Below are 12,347 nucleotides of genomic sequence, written 5' to 3'. Positions count from 1 at the left end.
TTGGCCAAGCTCTGTCTAGACATGTTAATCCATATTCACCATCTCCAAGTGGTGAAAATGGAGAAATGAGTTGGTCAGATCAAAGTCAAAATAAAATGCTGATTTCTAGGTTCTCCGATAATTACCAGATATTAATAGTTTCCCTTTTCTAGAGAAGAAAGGAAAAGAAGGTTGGACTCATTCCAGGTCAAGTTAAATGTCAGCTGGAAAGGTGGGTAAAGATTTAAAGGTCGTAACACACTCACACCTACTTAATGATGGATGCTGTTAAAGAGTAGCAGTTGTGACGGGGTAATAACTTAGTAGCTGCCTAAATGCACATTTTTATGAGACAAGTAACTCTTCCCGAGCAGATTAATGAGGTGTTCCTGTGGGATTTGATATAAACATGAGAAAGGAAAACATCCTACCTCTGTGTCACCACTTGGAAGGAAGGCTATATAAGCACTTCAAAGGAGAAAAGCCACAGGCTTGGCATTTGGGCTCAGTGAAGGGTGCTTCGGGTGGTGACCTCAGACTCTGAGACAACGTGAAGCTGGACACACACTATGGATACCAAGGGCTCGACCGTGACGATTTCTTCTTCAACCCTACCCCAAAACTGCTCTGGGAATACAAATTTTAGGACTAACTCTTCTTCTAACAAGAGCTGTTGTCATGATGGTCAGTCAACTGGTCGTGTTCTACAAACTCCTCAGGGCCAGGGCTGTGGACCCAGCCCTTGCCTTTATCGCTGCCCTAACTACTTGATAAGAACCTACAGCTTCCATCCCTGTCTGGATGACGCCAGCTGGTGCGCTGAAGGCATTAACAGTCATGAGAAAGAGACCATGCAGATTTTGAACGAACGCCTTGCAAACTATCTGGAAAAGGTTCGGATGCTGGAAGGAGACAACGCGGACCTAGAGGATAAAATCCAGAAGGAGTGCAGCAAGGCACTTCCCGTTCTGTGTCCTGACTTCCTGTCCTACTACACCACCATCGAGGAACTGCAGCAGAAGGTAAGAGCTCAGCAGTGTGCTGAATCAAACTATGGGTCGATGCTCTCCACACCATGGTCCTCTGTTCGATTTTGAAAACCATGTGTGTATGCTTTTCAAACCTTCTATGCTAGAACCTTCTATGCTGCTATGTTTTAAAAATTAAAAAAAAAAAAGAATCCTTGAGATAGTACACAAGTTTTATAGTTCCTTTGGCTTATCAGGAGTATGTTCTGCCATTTTATAACCAAATAACTCAGGACTGAAACCTAATGAGTTGCTACCACAACTTAAATTTTTTTAAAGAGAGAGAGAGAGAGAGAGAGAGAGAGAGAGAGAGAGAGAGAGAGAGAGAGAAAAGAGCTCTGAGAGGCTATTTTGATTTTTAAAAGTTCTCTAAATAGTTTTAGTGTTTATCCACATTACAATCACTAGTGCCTTTCATACCCACATCATTGTCATAGTATTTAAATAGTGTGTCTCTATACCAAACCTGTTTCCGGCCCAATCATCTACTGATTAATTTTTACTTTTTTCACCAATATTTACTAAGCACGAACAAAAATGTTCCAGCCACCATTCTAAGCTCTGAGAAAAAAATGTCTGGCCTCAAAATTGCATTCTAGTATGCCATGGTAAATTTGGGGAAAAAAAATAGAAAACACACGCTATATTTTAATAGAAAAACATACACACATGGTTTTCATTTGCATGGTTTTTGATAATTTCTTAGGAAACTAACAAGAACTCGGATTGTCCAATGTTCCCCCATGTTTCTTAAGCATTGCTCTGAAGAGTCAGGAGAATTCTAACTAGTCTTCTTCTAACCAGAACACATGGTCCTTTGGTTCTTAAAGGAGGGCATCCTGGTGTTTGTCTCATTTGTGTGTACAATCTCTTAATTCTAGATCTTGTGTACCAAGGCTGAGAATTCCAGACTGGTCTCACAAATTGACAACACCAAACTGGCTGCAGATGACTTGAGAGCTAAGTAAGCCTGCCCAGCGCTGTCACTGGTGATAGACTTCATCCGAGTCTGATTTAAATATTCCCAGGGAGACTGTCCCCACATGCACTAACCTTCCCACTCCATAGCCGCTCAACAGTAACCCAGAAAAGACGTTCAGATTCAATGTGATTAAGATCAATAGCCCCAACCTGCATACAAGCACCTCTGGGATGACATAAGGACCCATACGATTACCCCCCAGTGAGATAAGTAGGGTCAATATCTTGTAACCTTGCTCCAGGCAGGAAAACCTTGGTAAATGAGAAACAAATTTACACAAAAGTGTGTGTGTGTGTGTGTGTGTGTGTGTGTGTGTGTGTGTGTTACAAGAGAGAGCCAAAATGCAGACCCAAACTTCCTGAGCCCAAACCTTACACTTGTCGCCTTTAGCAGCAAAGGAAGGAAAATGAATTCTCTCATCTCAAAACAAGTCGGGTGAACAGCATCATGCTGGTAAACTAACTTAAGCCTAACAACCAAGTCATGATACAGTTCTGTTGCTACAAAGAGTAACGTCTCCCATAGAAACACAGAGAGAGGCCCAGAGGAGAAAGAAGCAGGAAGTTCGACTGAGCCCCCCTGTGCATCTACATTCTAATGCCTTCTTCTTAACCCTTTCTGGGGTTTAAAGCTATGAAGCTGAGTTGTCCCTGCGCCAGCTTGTGGAAACCGACGCCAATGGCCTGAAGCAGATCCTGGATGCATTGACTCTGAGCAAGGCTGACCTGGAGGCGCGAGTCCAGTCTCTGACAGAGGAACTTCTGTGCCTCAAAACGAACCATGAGGAGGTGAGAAAAAGACCAAGAGTCAGTACAGGCTGAACGCCTAAAGTCAGCATTGGTTCCTTTGAGTTGTACATAGCAAAGTGGATTCCCACTAGAAGCTTCGCCATAGTGCTGCTGGTCATACTGTGACTGCCCATACTATGTTAATTACTATGTTATATCTAATGCCATGTGGGTGTTCTCCATGGATCCAATTTTGTCATATTCATTGGTATAGACATTCTTGAACAAAAACTGCCACATCCTAATGGAAAAAAAGCCAATTCTGAGCAGCTTAGAGATGGTGGTCTTTCCATAAACCCCACCTCTGTGATACTGCCTCCTTTTTTTATTCTATAAGTGGTCTTAAAATTTCTGGAATTCTGATACTGTCAATCAATATTGTTAGTCAATTCCCTCATCTTTTTCCACATGTTCGAGCACAGACATACCTGAAATCACCTTCAGTCAGTGTAGGGCATCATAATAACACCTACAAGTCATGTGTCCCTCTGTTGTGTGCTGTATTCCAGACAGCAATTAAACTAAATTATTTCTGTTAGATTGAAACAAGAACATGGTAGGGAATGGTCATCTGTTCACTAAACAACTTTACGTTCTTTTCTTTTCCATAGGAAGTTAATTCCTTACAGTGCCAACTTGGGGACAGAATCAACATTGAAGTAACAGCTGCCCCTTCCATTGACCTAAATCAAATCCTACAAGAAATGAGATGCCAGTACGAGTCCATCATGGAGACAAACCGTAAAGATGTAGAAGAATGGTTCAATACACAGGTCAGGAGAGCCAATGAGTCAAAAATCAATAAGCTACATATTTCTACATGTCCTTAGATATGTTATGCTTCCTTGCAAAATTCCTGATACGTCTGTGTTTCAGATGGAAGAACTGAATCAACAAGTCGTGAGCAGCTCTCAACAGCAGCAGTGCTGCCAGAAGGACATCATAGAGCTGAGACGGACCATCAGTGCCCTGGAGGTTGAGCTGCAGGCCCAGCACAGAATGGTACCCAACAGGCTGACCAAGCCTAACCTTACAGGGGTGGCAACAGTCCCCAATGTCTGAGTGTTATGCTGTTTCCCAAACTGTGTCTATTGGTTAAAGGGTCTGTGGCTAGAAAAGAACTCCATGGTCAAGTAAAGTCTTGGAAATGTTGGATTTCACAAAGGTTAGCCTTTCCGCAAGCTAGCCTACAAAATGGCATGTGCCAGGGATCTTCAAGGAGCTGTGCAGGACTCAGCGTTCCAAAACTTATTTGACTATGGATGCTTTCGCCCTCCTCCCCAGAGTACGTCACAGTGATCATGGTCCATGGAAAATACTTTTGGAATCACCAGGAGAGCATTAGATTTCTCTTATGCAAAGCATTACTGTAAACTCTCATATTGATATTATGAAACAACGTTCTGGAAGAGGTGATGCAAACCATTCACCAACCTTCACTGGTGATAGTGAAGAACCAGGGTGGGACTACAAGCCATCACACCCTGTTCATAGATGGAGACACTGAGATCCCAAAGCTCTGAGTGGCCTTCCTAACATCACCAAAGAAATGAGTCAGGAGAGTCAGGACAGGATCCCACTGCCAGCACCATCTCTGCTTCTTGAGACTGTGACGCAGAAATAAGACAGTACTCAAATGTCCTGCTAGGAAAGACAGGCATTAGCAAAACCTTCTCCAGGTTTCATCAGTTGCTACTCATGGGATGTTGGGCAACTCACTGAACCTCATTTTTCTCATCTATAAAAAGTTGAGATAACCATGTGAATAACTGAGGTTATTAAAACCTGAAACCCCACCATTATCTGTAGACTTACAAAGTGATAGAACAAGAAAGAACTTGACCCATTCCAGCTTCAACACTCATGTTTTATTTATAAAGAAATTGACACACTGAGACAAATGCTTCTAGTTAAACATTGCTCACTTCCTTTCCAAGGCTCAAATGCAGTCTGAATGAGGTGTCCTGGTATGATTTTAAGGCCTGGGCCTTCAATGAAGTGAGGTGAAGTTTTTTTCTCTCTCTCATGAGCCAGGGGATAAAAGATTAAGTGGTTAAAAAAAAAAGACAGAAATAAACCAAAGAGATAAGAAAGAGAAGGAATAAAAGAAAACAAACATCATTTTTGTTTGGATTTATTTGGTTAGGAAGTAATAAAGGACTTAGAGAACCCTTAGTACTGTCGCAGAGAAGCTAACTGTTTAAAATGGCTTTAACCATGGCCTTCTGAGAATTTTAAAGGAGTCATCATTAGAATCTGGTTTCCTCCTCTTCCATAGAGAGATTCCCAGGAATGCATCCTGACAGAGACAGAGGCCCGCTACACAGCCCTGCTGGCCCAAATCCAGAGTCTGATCCACAACCTGGAGGCTCAGGTGGCAGATATCCGCAGTGCCCTGCAAAGACAGAACCAGGAATATGAAGTTCTGCTAGACATCAGGTCCCGGCTGGAGTGTGAGATAGCCACCTACCGCAGCCTTCTCGAGAGCTTGGATGGCAGGTATGTAAAATTAAAGCAACATAAATGAAAGAAATGTGTGTGTGTCACACACACACACACACACACACACACACGGGAAATGGGGCATCTATTTGAGAACTATGCTTTAATTTTCTTGACAATGAAGAGGACATCTGGATGGAGAGTATCAAATATTCTCTAAAGACCTTCAATTGTAACCAAATTAATCCCTCATAGGTTGCATCTCACTAAGACATGGGCTCTCAACCTAAGGGCAGTGTTCCCTTTGAGGTCAACCACAGCACAAAGTGAATGAAAAAGCACTTAGTGGTGATTGTGTGTTGAGTAACAAGGATTGAAAACTTAGCCACTCCTATCTTCTCCATAGCAATCATTGCCCTTCCTCGACCACTAAAATTCTGTTGCTGTTCTTGTTGCTGCTGCTATTGTTGTTGCTGTTCTCATTGTTGTTTCTACTTAGGCTTCCCTGTAACCCATGTGCCACTAAATGGGAGCCATCCTGCCAGGCCAGAGCTATGGAATATTTTATCCCAGTTTACACATCTTCATCACTCCCTGGGATTCACAAGCCTTGCCGTGTCTCTGGACCTCCATCCCGGATACTGGTTAAGATATGCACCATCACTAAGGAGATCAAGGATGGGAAGGTCATTTCTTCCCACGAGCATGTGCAGCCTTGCTACATCACCAGAGCTGCCAAAGTCTAGCATCCCAAGGTGATAAGAATGACCTTCATTCATGAAAGAGAGGCCAGTGCATGCTCCTGCCAGAAAGGCTTAAGAAACCCCCAGTCCCTTAAGGTACCAAGTTTCTTACTACTACAGCGGGCCCCCATGTTTTGTTCTTCTCCTTCCCTAAGTCACTGCTACCAACAAGATAATAAGTCACATTTCTCTGGAAGGACATGGTGTATTGTCGAAGGGATGGGAACTGATTAGCTAATGCCTACATTGCTTACTTAGCCAGATGATGGACAGGCAGGTTTTCCTTTTGTTTATTCAAGCCTTGTTTATCTCTGTACCTCTGTAGAGCCAGTCAGACAAGTTCTGGGGTTGGTTTTGGCAGTTGACACGTGAACGTAAAAAGCCACAGCCTTGCCTTCTGAATTCCGTCTTTGGATGTAGAATGAAGCCAACACAGGAACAGAATAAATAAGGAAGACCCAGATGACTAGCCTCCAGGAATGAAACAATGACATGCCTGGATCCTACTGGCCTTCCCACCTCAACCAATTGATTCTCTGACCTTCACCACCTCAACCAATCGATTCTCTGTACTAGTATATTTTCCTGTTACCAAAACATAACTTGGGGGGGGGGGCCTTTCTACATGCTCTAAATTCTTCCTCAACTCTGATTTCCATCTTTTATTTTCAGGCTGGGTCTTACTAAATAGCCAAAGCTGACCTTGAACTCACTCTGTATCCCAGCTGGGACTTAAACCTGTGATCCTCTGCCTTAACCTTCTAAGTATTTGGGATTGTAGGCCTCCTGGGGCCATCACATATGGCAGATGTCCACAGTCTCTGAAACTTAGGGAACCACAAGGCTCTTCTCTAAATATTTTCTTTAAGAATGAAAATTAGCTGCGTAGTATGAATCCAAGGGTCTCTCTTTAGAATCATGCTGAAGCAGTAGCCTGGGTCCTCTCATTAAAGGTTGGCTATTTCTCTTCCTATCCCTTAGGGTATGGGAGTTTGATCTGCTTGTTTGACAAGGGGCACAGAGCTGGATTTCTCAAAGACCTGATGGGTAACAAGGACAAAATAGCTTAGATCCCTGCATCAATCTCTCCATCAGAAAGAGATGGAATTAAGAGCCCCAAACTTTCCAAAAGAGCATTAGTGAGTAGTTTTTGCTTGCCAGCAAGAAGCTACTGCAAATGTCAGCAGCCACTATTTGGCACCAGCCAGTATCACAACTCATAGAGCAGGTCCACAGAGCAAGAAACTCATTCATTGAAAAAAAATTATTGGACCTTTTCAGAGGTGTCGGTTTAAAAAAATAAAAATCTAAATCAAACACAAATTATACAGTTCCAAGACCTGAATCTTAAACTTGCCAATTCCCACCATGACTCTACATAAAATATCCAGCCTTCATCAAACTGATCCCCTTATTTGCTCACTGAGGGTCACACCTACTTCATAGGGCTGTTGTGGAGAGCACACGAAACCCATTCTGTGCCTGATCCTTGTGTATGTTTTGCCATTAGCTAATTAGCTAGACTTAATTTTCTTTTATCATTACTTCATTTTAAAATTCTTCCTCTGTGAATGTAGTTATCCAGTCATGATTTGGAAGTTTTTAACAACATCCGGCATTGGGAGGTTGGGGGGAGACAAAAATAGAACATCTTCTGTGATTATACTCATAATTATACTAAATAAAGCATTTCTGAATTCTTAGAATGTGTGTCAGATACCAGATGATGCTCACATCAAAGACATTTACCTTGCTGGAATCACAGCTCAGCCGTGTGCTTCCTCCAGAAGAGCTGTGGCGTACACAAAGCAGGTGGAATGCAAGTCTTCAGGAAGAGTCTCTTCTGTTGTTAATTTCTCAATGAAATACGCAGAGTAGCTCCTGTCAGCCCCTCACTATGTATTGGCTCAGCCGGCAAGATGGAAATATGGACAGAGTAAAGATCTGGTGCTCAGAAACCATGAAAAGCCTCCACCCAGGCGTTGTGTGTGACCTGGAGTAAAAGTGATTTAACAACCTTGGCCTCGCCTGGCATATAATGGAAGGGTTCAATGGGCTAATGAAGACTTTGTAAATGATGTGTAGTACTAGGCAGAAATAAGTTCTTGATCCCTAAATTAGGCACTAGACATATGCCATTTTTATCCATAGTAGTTTCCTTTTGATTTTAACTCAGTACTAGGCCAGGTAGATTCTGCCTGGTTCACACCATCAACACTTACTGGCAAACTATTTGCTAAGAGGTGAGAGCTAGATTCCATCTGAATCTAGGATTTTGGAACCTCTAACTTCAGGCTGATGCAACAATGACATTTTCCACTTAAGCCCCAGAAGAAGACACCTATTTCTACTCTGATCAAAATATCCTCCATGCCACCCCATGTTAAAAATAAAATATTATGACCTACCTAATAAAGAAAGAATCTGGCACCTCTAAGGCCTATACCTTTTTCCTTTGTATATGAGCATGTAAAACTATCTTCAGGATTTTGTTTGCCTCTGGTCAAAAATGTAAAATAAATCAAAGCAGTATGAAGTCTAGATTTTTCTAGAAAACTGAATAAGTATCCTATACAGTCATGGGGGCTGGGGCTGGGGCCGGGGTGAGTAAAGGGCTTGTTTGTTTGTCCATTGTTTGTTTTTTACATGCTTCAGCAGCAAGTCAGCAGTATGAGAACCTGAGTTTGGATCCACAGAACCAATATACAAAGCTAGACACAGATACTAGAGAGGCAGTGAGGAGGATTGATGGAGCCTGCTGGCTAGCCGGTCTAGCTAATCAGTGCACTATAGGTTCAGTGGGGGACACTGTCTTTAAGAAATGAAATAGAAAGTGGTAAAAGAAGACAGCTGACATCAACCACTGCTCCTCCCATGTACAAGAACACATACACACACACACACACACACACACACACAATCTCTATGACTTCTCTCCCATCTTTTCAAGTTAACACAGTAACTGTGCATTAATGAGGATCCACTGTGATCTGTCTACATATACAGGTAACATTCACTGATCATCTCCATACTTGCTCTCCCTTTTAGCCCTTTCTTGTAGACTCTGACATAAGCCTTATAGATGACCCCAACCCCAGACAGCTGCTCTTTCGCATGTCTATCTACACGACTCTAAAATGGAGTAATCCAATAATAATCAATATATTAGCAAAGTTTTTTAACTCATTCGATGATCATTATAAAATAGCTTCTACCAATAATCTCAATGAACCCTTGGAGAAACCACTGCTTACAGATGTTAGCACTCAGTGTCGCACAATGATGAATGATGAAGTCTAAGTGCTTTAAATTCCCTTGTTGTATAATATATTATGCAGTATCATCTAGCAGAAATCCACATTAGCATTGCTGAGGTTTTTTTTTCAGCCCTTCAGAGTTCCATTCCCACTCACTGTCTCTAAGGAGAAACCAAAATGAGCCTTGTGTCATTAGCAGCCACTGACATCTATATCCAAGCTCATGGGCTGGGTGAGCTTTAACATTAGAAAGGTGTTTTGATAGCAGCTAATTGGCTTCTTCGTGTCACAGAGAATTGAGGACCCAGAGAAAAAAATCAACTGGACAATGAGAAAATCCAACTCTTTCTTCTATTTCACATTCTTACACATCCACACTAGACAATAGTAAAAACCAAACAAGAGGGTCTAATGGAGTCAACCCTGAGCCAACTATAAGATGTTGATTTCTGGTTTAGTCCCAGAGGCATCAATTGCTTTCTCTTCATATGTTCTAGAGTGTTCATCACAGATTCTTTAAATCAAATGTCCTTAGCTTCTCTTATAAACATGGATGTGATTTGACTCACCCTGTTATGTCTAGTCATCTATATCTATAAACAGGATGTGATGCCAGAAATAACAATCTCAAACCCCTCCTCCAAGTATCTTTTAAAGGTTATAAATGCTGTTGGTGATCTCTATATAATTTTTAGCAGCTAGATATGATAGTGTCTTACTATAACTCCCTTGATTCCCCTGTAACTAACAATGGGAAGTGTGTCTTGCTCTAGACAGAAAAAAATGAGCCTATTTCTTTACTAAGTTTATCCTAAGCTGCCCATTTTATTTAAAAAGAAAGTTTCTCTAATGAAGAAGCATTTTAAAAACCAAATGTCCTCTTCAGATGAGAGGGAATGAAAAGGAGAATAAGGTTCAGAAACAAAGTGTGTCACACACACAAAAGAAAATGCTCATTTTAGGAAGAACTCATAGGCAAAGACTATGAACATCTGAACTACAGAGCCCTGGGTTAGCATCAGCTCAGACAAGCCTGGAATGTGTTCATTGTTTCAACACTGTAATCAAATGTCTTTTATAGGAAATGAATCCTTCACCTATTTGGCTGGCTGAAAATACCTGGTCAATGTGTTCATGCAGGATTCACAGCTTCATGGGAACTACCCACGCAGGCAGGCAAAGGGGAGCAACCCTGTTTGGCAACATCAGGAAGGTTTGTTTTAATTGGAATGATCCTTTCAGGTTGAGCATCATGCTTGGAGGGTTTTGGGTTTTTTTTTTTTTTAAGGCCGTGCCTTCAAGCTATAGGTTACCATTTCCAGGCACAGAAAAACAACATAGAAAAAAAATGCCAATTTTCTAGAACATTTCAATAAATGTGTCACAGAAGCAAAATTTCTGTAAAGGTTCTCTGTATCATCCTTTCTCAGACTCTGTTCCCTTTCCTTTTCTCTCTCCATCCTTTCCACTCCCTAGCCTTCTCCTCCTCCTCTGTCTTGCATAACGCAATAGACAAGGAGATATACTGGTATTTCCTGAAGAAACCATATAAGCTCCTTTCCCTAATCAAGTAGACCTTCCTTCTAAACCAGAAGCAAAACGTCTGCTATCATAGCTCCTTATGATGACCCAGTGGGACCAGCAGGTGCTTCAGAGTCATGCTGGAGATGGCTTTATTTCATTTGGTAGCCGAGGTCCTTGGAGAAGCCACTTAACCTACTGACCCAGAAAAGTCAGGAAGAGACTGGGTTTGGTCATAGACAGCTATCTATTTCCAACTGTAGGTAAGAGTACAAGAGTCTTGTCTACACATGAGTGGGGATTGCTGATGGGTTTATGTTTCCACTGACCAACCAGTAAAAAGAACTGTGCCTGCCTGCTTCACTGTCACTGCCTGAAAAACACCTGCCGAGCATTGCAGTGTGACCTTGATTGAAGAGAGAAGCCGCATGGTGGAAGGCAAATAAAACTACAGCCTATTCGAGAGGAATCTAAAACCTGAAGAGGAAAAGGAGACTAAGACAAAGATCCAGAAGAAGCGCCCTAGAAAACTCCAGAAGTGAGACATTAGCAAAAGCTAGAAGAGAACAAGCTCATGTCGGGTCAAGAAGCAGAATCATGCACTGATTAAGAACAAATACTCATCAGATATGGTGGTACATGCCTTTGACCCCTGTGCTCTGGAAGAAGAGGCAGAAGGATCTCTGTGAGTTCAAGACCAGACTGGTTTGTACAGAGTGAGACCCTGTCTCAAGAACCAAACAACAGAAAACAAATATTTAAATTTAGACAAGCTGGATCTGATTCCCCAGCTGTGAGATCCTATGGGAGTTACTTAACTTCTCCACTCCACTTGCTTGTCTATATAATGGGGCTATTAATAGCACGTACTTCATAGTGTTGGAGTGACGACATTAATTAGTGTATGCAAGGCACTTAGAACATGTCAGACACCCCATAACATTATTAGTAAGGTGTCCTTTTGATGTTTTGAGGAACTTACATTCCATTGGTAAAACAAACACACAGCACTTAAAAGTCATTTCACTTAAGCTAATTGACAACAGAACACCATCTGAAGTCACCCTGACTACCTCCTTCATCTAAAAAGTGGAACCGATTTCCTTTGGGAATGGCCCAAAGGAAAAAGGAGCCCAGGTTTCTCTCCCCCAGAAAGTCATGGGATTCGTTTGGAAAGGCCTTCTTCCATAATAACTAACCTTCAGATCTACAATCAACAGGAAGAAGATGCTCTCTCAAAAGAGGGGGACATATACACAATCAGTATTGTGGAAATGAGAAACAGCAGGGCAGCTCATGTCAGGCCTCCCTTCCCCTCAGCACAGTAGCTGGTGTCCTTGCTCTTCCTGGTCTTGGTGTTCATTGAAACCAGGTCGTAGAGAAATCAATAGGAAGAATTCTGTGAAACTCTCCATGAATGATCCCACTTAACCTCTCATGATTTCCCTGTAATGCTATCATTATTTACATAGTTAACAACTGAACCAAGGCTTCAACATGTCAACTAACCTTCTCAATGCCTTGCAATTAGTACATGGTAAAGCCAAAATTTAAACAAATTCATATCGTCTACATTCCAAATGGCATTTTGTGCGGGGGGGGGGGGG

The 12,347-nt window shown here is 42.0% G+C and overlaps 1 protein-coding gene and 1 long non-coding RNA gene across 2 annotated transcripts; one reads left to right on the top strand and one right to left on the bottom strand.

The window, feature by feature from the left end:
* The first annotated feature begins 548 nt into the window (after nucleotides 1-548).
* On the top strand, nucleotides 549-5,965 carry Krt39 (keratin 39). The gene is made up of 7 exons (XM_031353083.1): nucleotides 549-1,001; nucleotides 1,889-1,971; nucleotides 2,621-2,777; nucleotides 3,389-3,550; nucleotides 3,654-3,779; nucleotides 5,056-5,276; nucleotides 5,719-5,965. Exons 1-7 carry the CDS (start codon nucleotides 549-551, stop codon nucleotides 5,963-5,965), a joined length of 1,449 nt encoding a protein of 482 aa, XP_031208943.1.
* Nucleotides 4,627-8,121, bottom strand: LOC116078112. Its single transcript, XR_004113430.1, has 2 exons — nucleotides 7,712-8,121; nucleotides 4,627-5,172 (listed from the first exon to the last, which is right to left on the bottom strand). It is a non-coding gene; the product is annotated as an uncharacterized LOC116078112 (long non-coding RNA).
* Nucleotides 8,122-12,347: the final 4,226 nt, after the last annotated feature.

The sequence above is a fragment of the Mastomys coucha genome, unplaced genomic scaffold (assembly GCF_008632895.1).
Source record: "Mastomys coucha isolate ucsf_1 unplaced genomic scaffold, UCSF_Mcou_1 pScaffold5, whole genome shotgun sequence".
In the NCBI taxonomy this organism is placed as follows: Eukaryota; Metazoa; Chordata; class Mammalia; order Rodentia; family Muridae; genus Mastomys; species Mastomys coucha.
The sequence above is the reverse complement of the archived record's forward strand: the minus strand, read 5'-3'. Positions and strand labels throughout refer to the sequence as shown.

Coding starts and splice junctions, on each gene's coding strand:
- Krt39 (XM_031353083.1), top strand. CDS start 549: ATGGATACCAAGGGCTCGACCGTGACGATTTCTTCTTCAACCCTACCC. Junction 1,972..2,620: donor GCAGATGACTTGAGAGCTAA/GTAAGCCTGCCC, acceptor TGGGGTTTAAAG/CTATGAAGCTGAGTTGTCCC. Junction 5,277..5,718: donor CTCGAGAGCTTGGATGGCAG/GTATGTAAAATT, acceptor GTTTCTACTTAG/GCTTCCCTGTAACCCATGTG.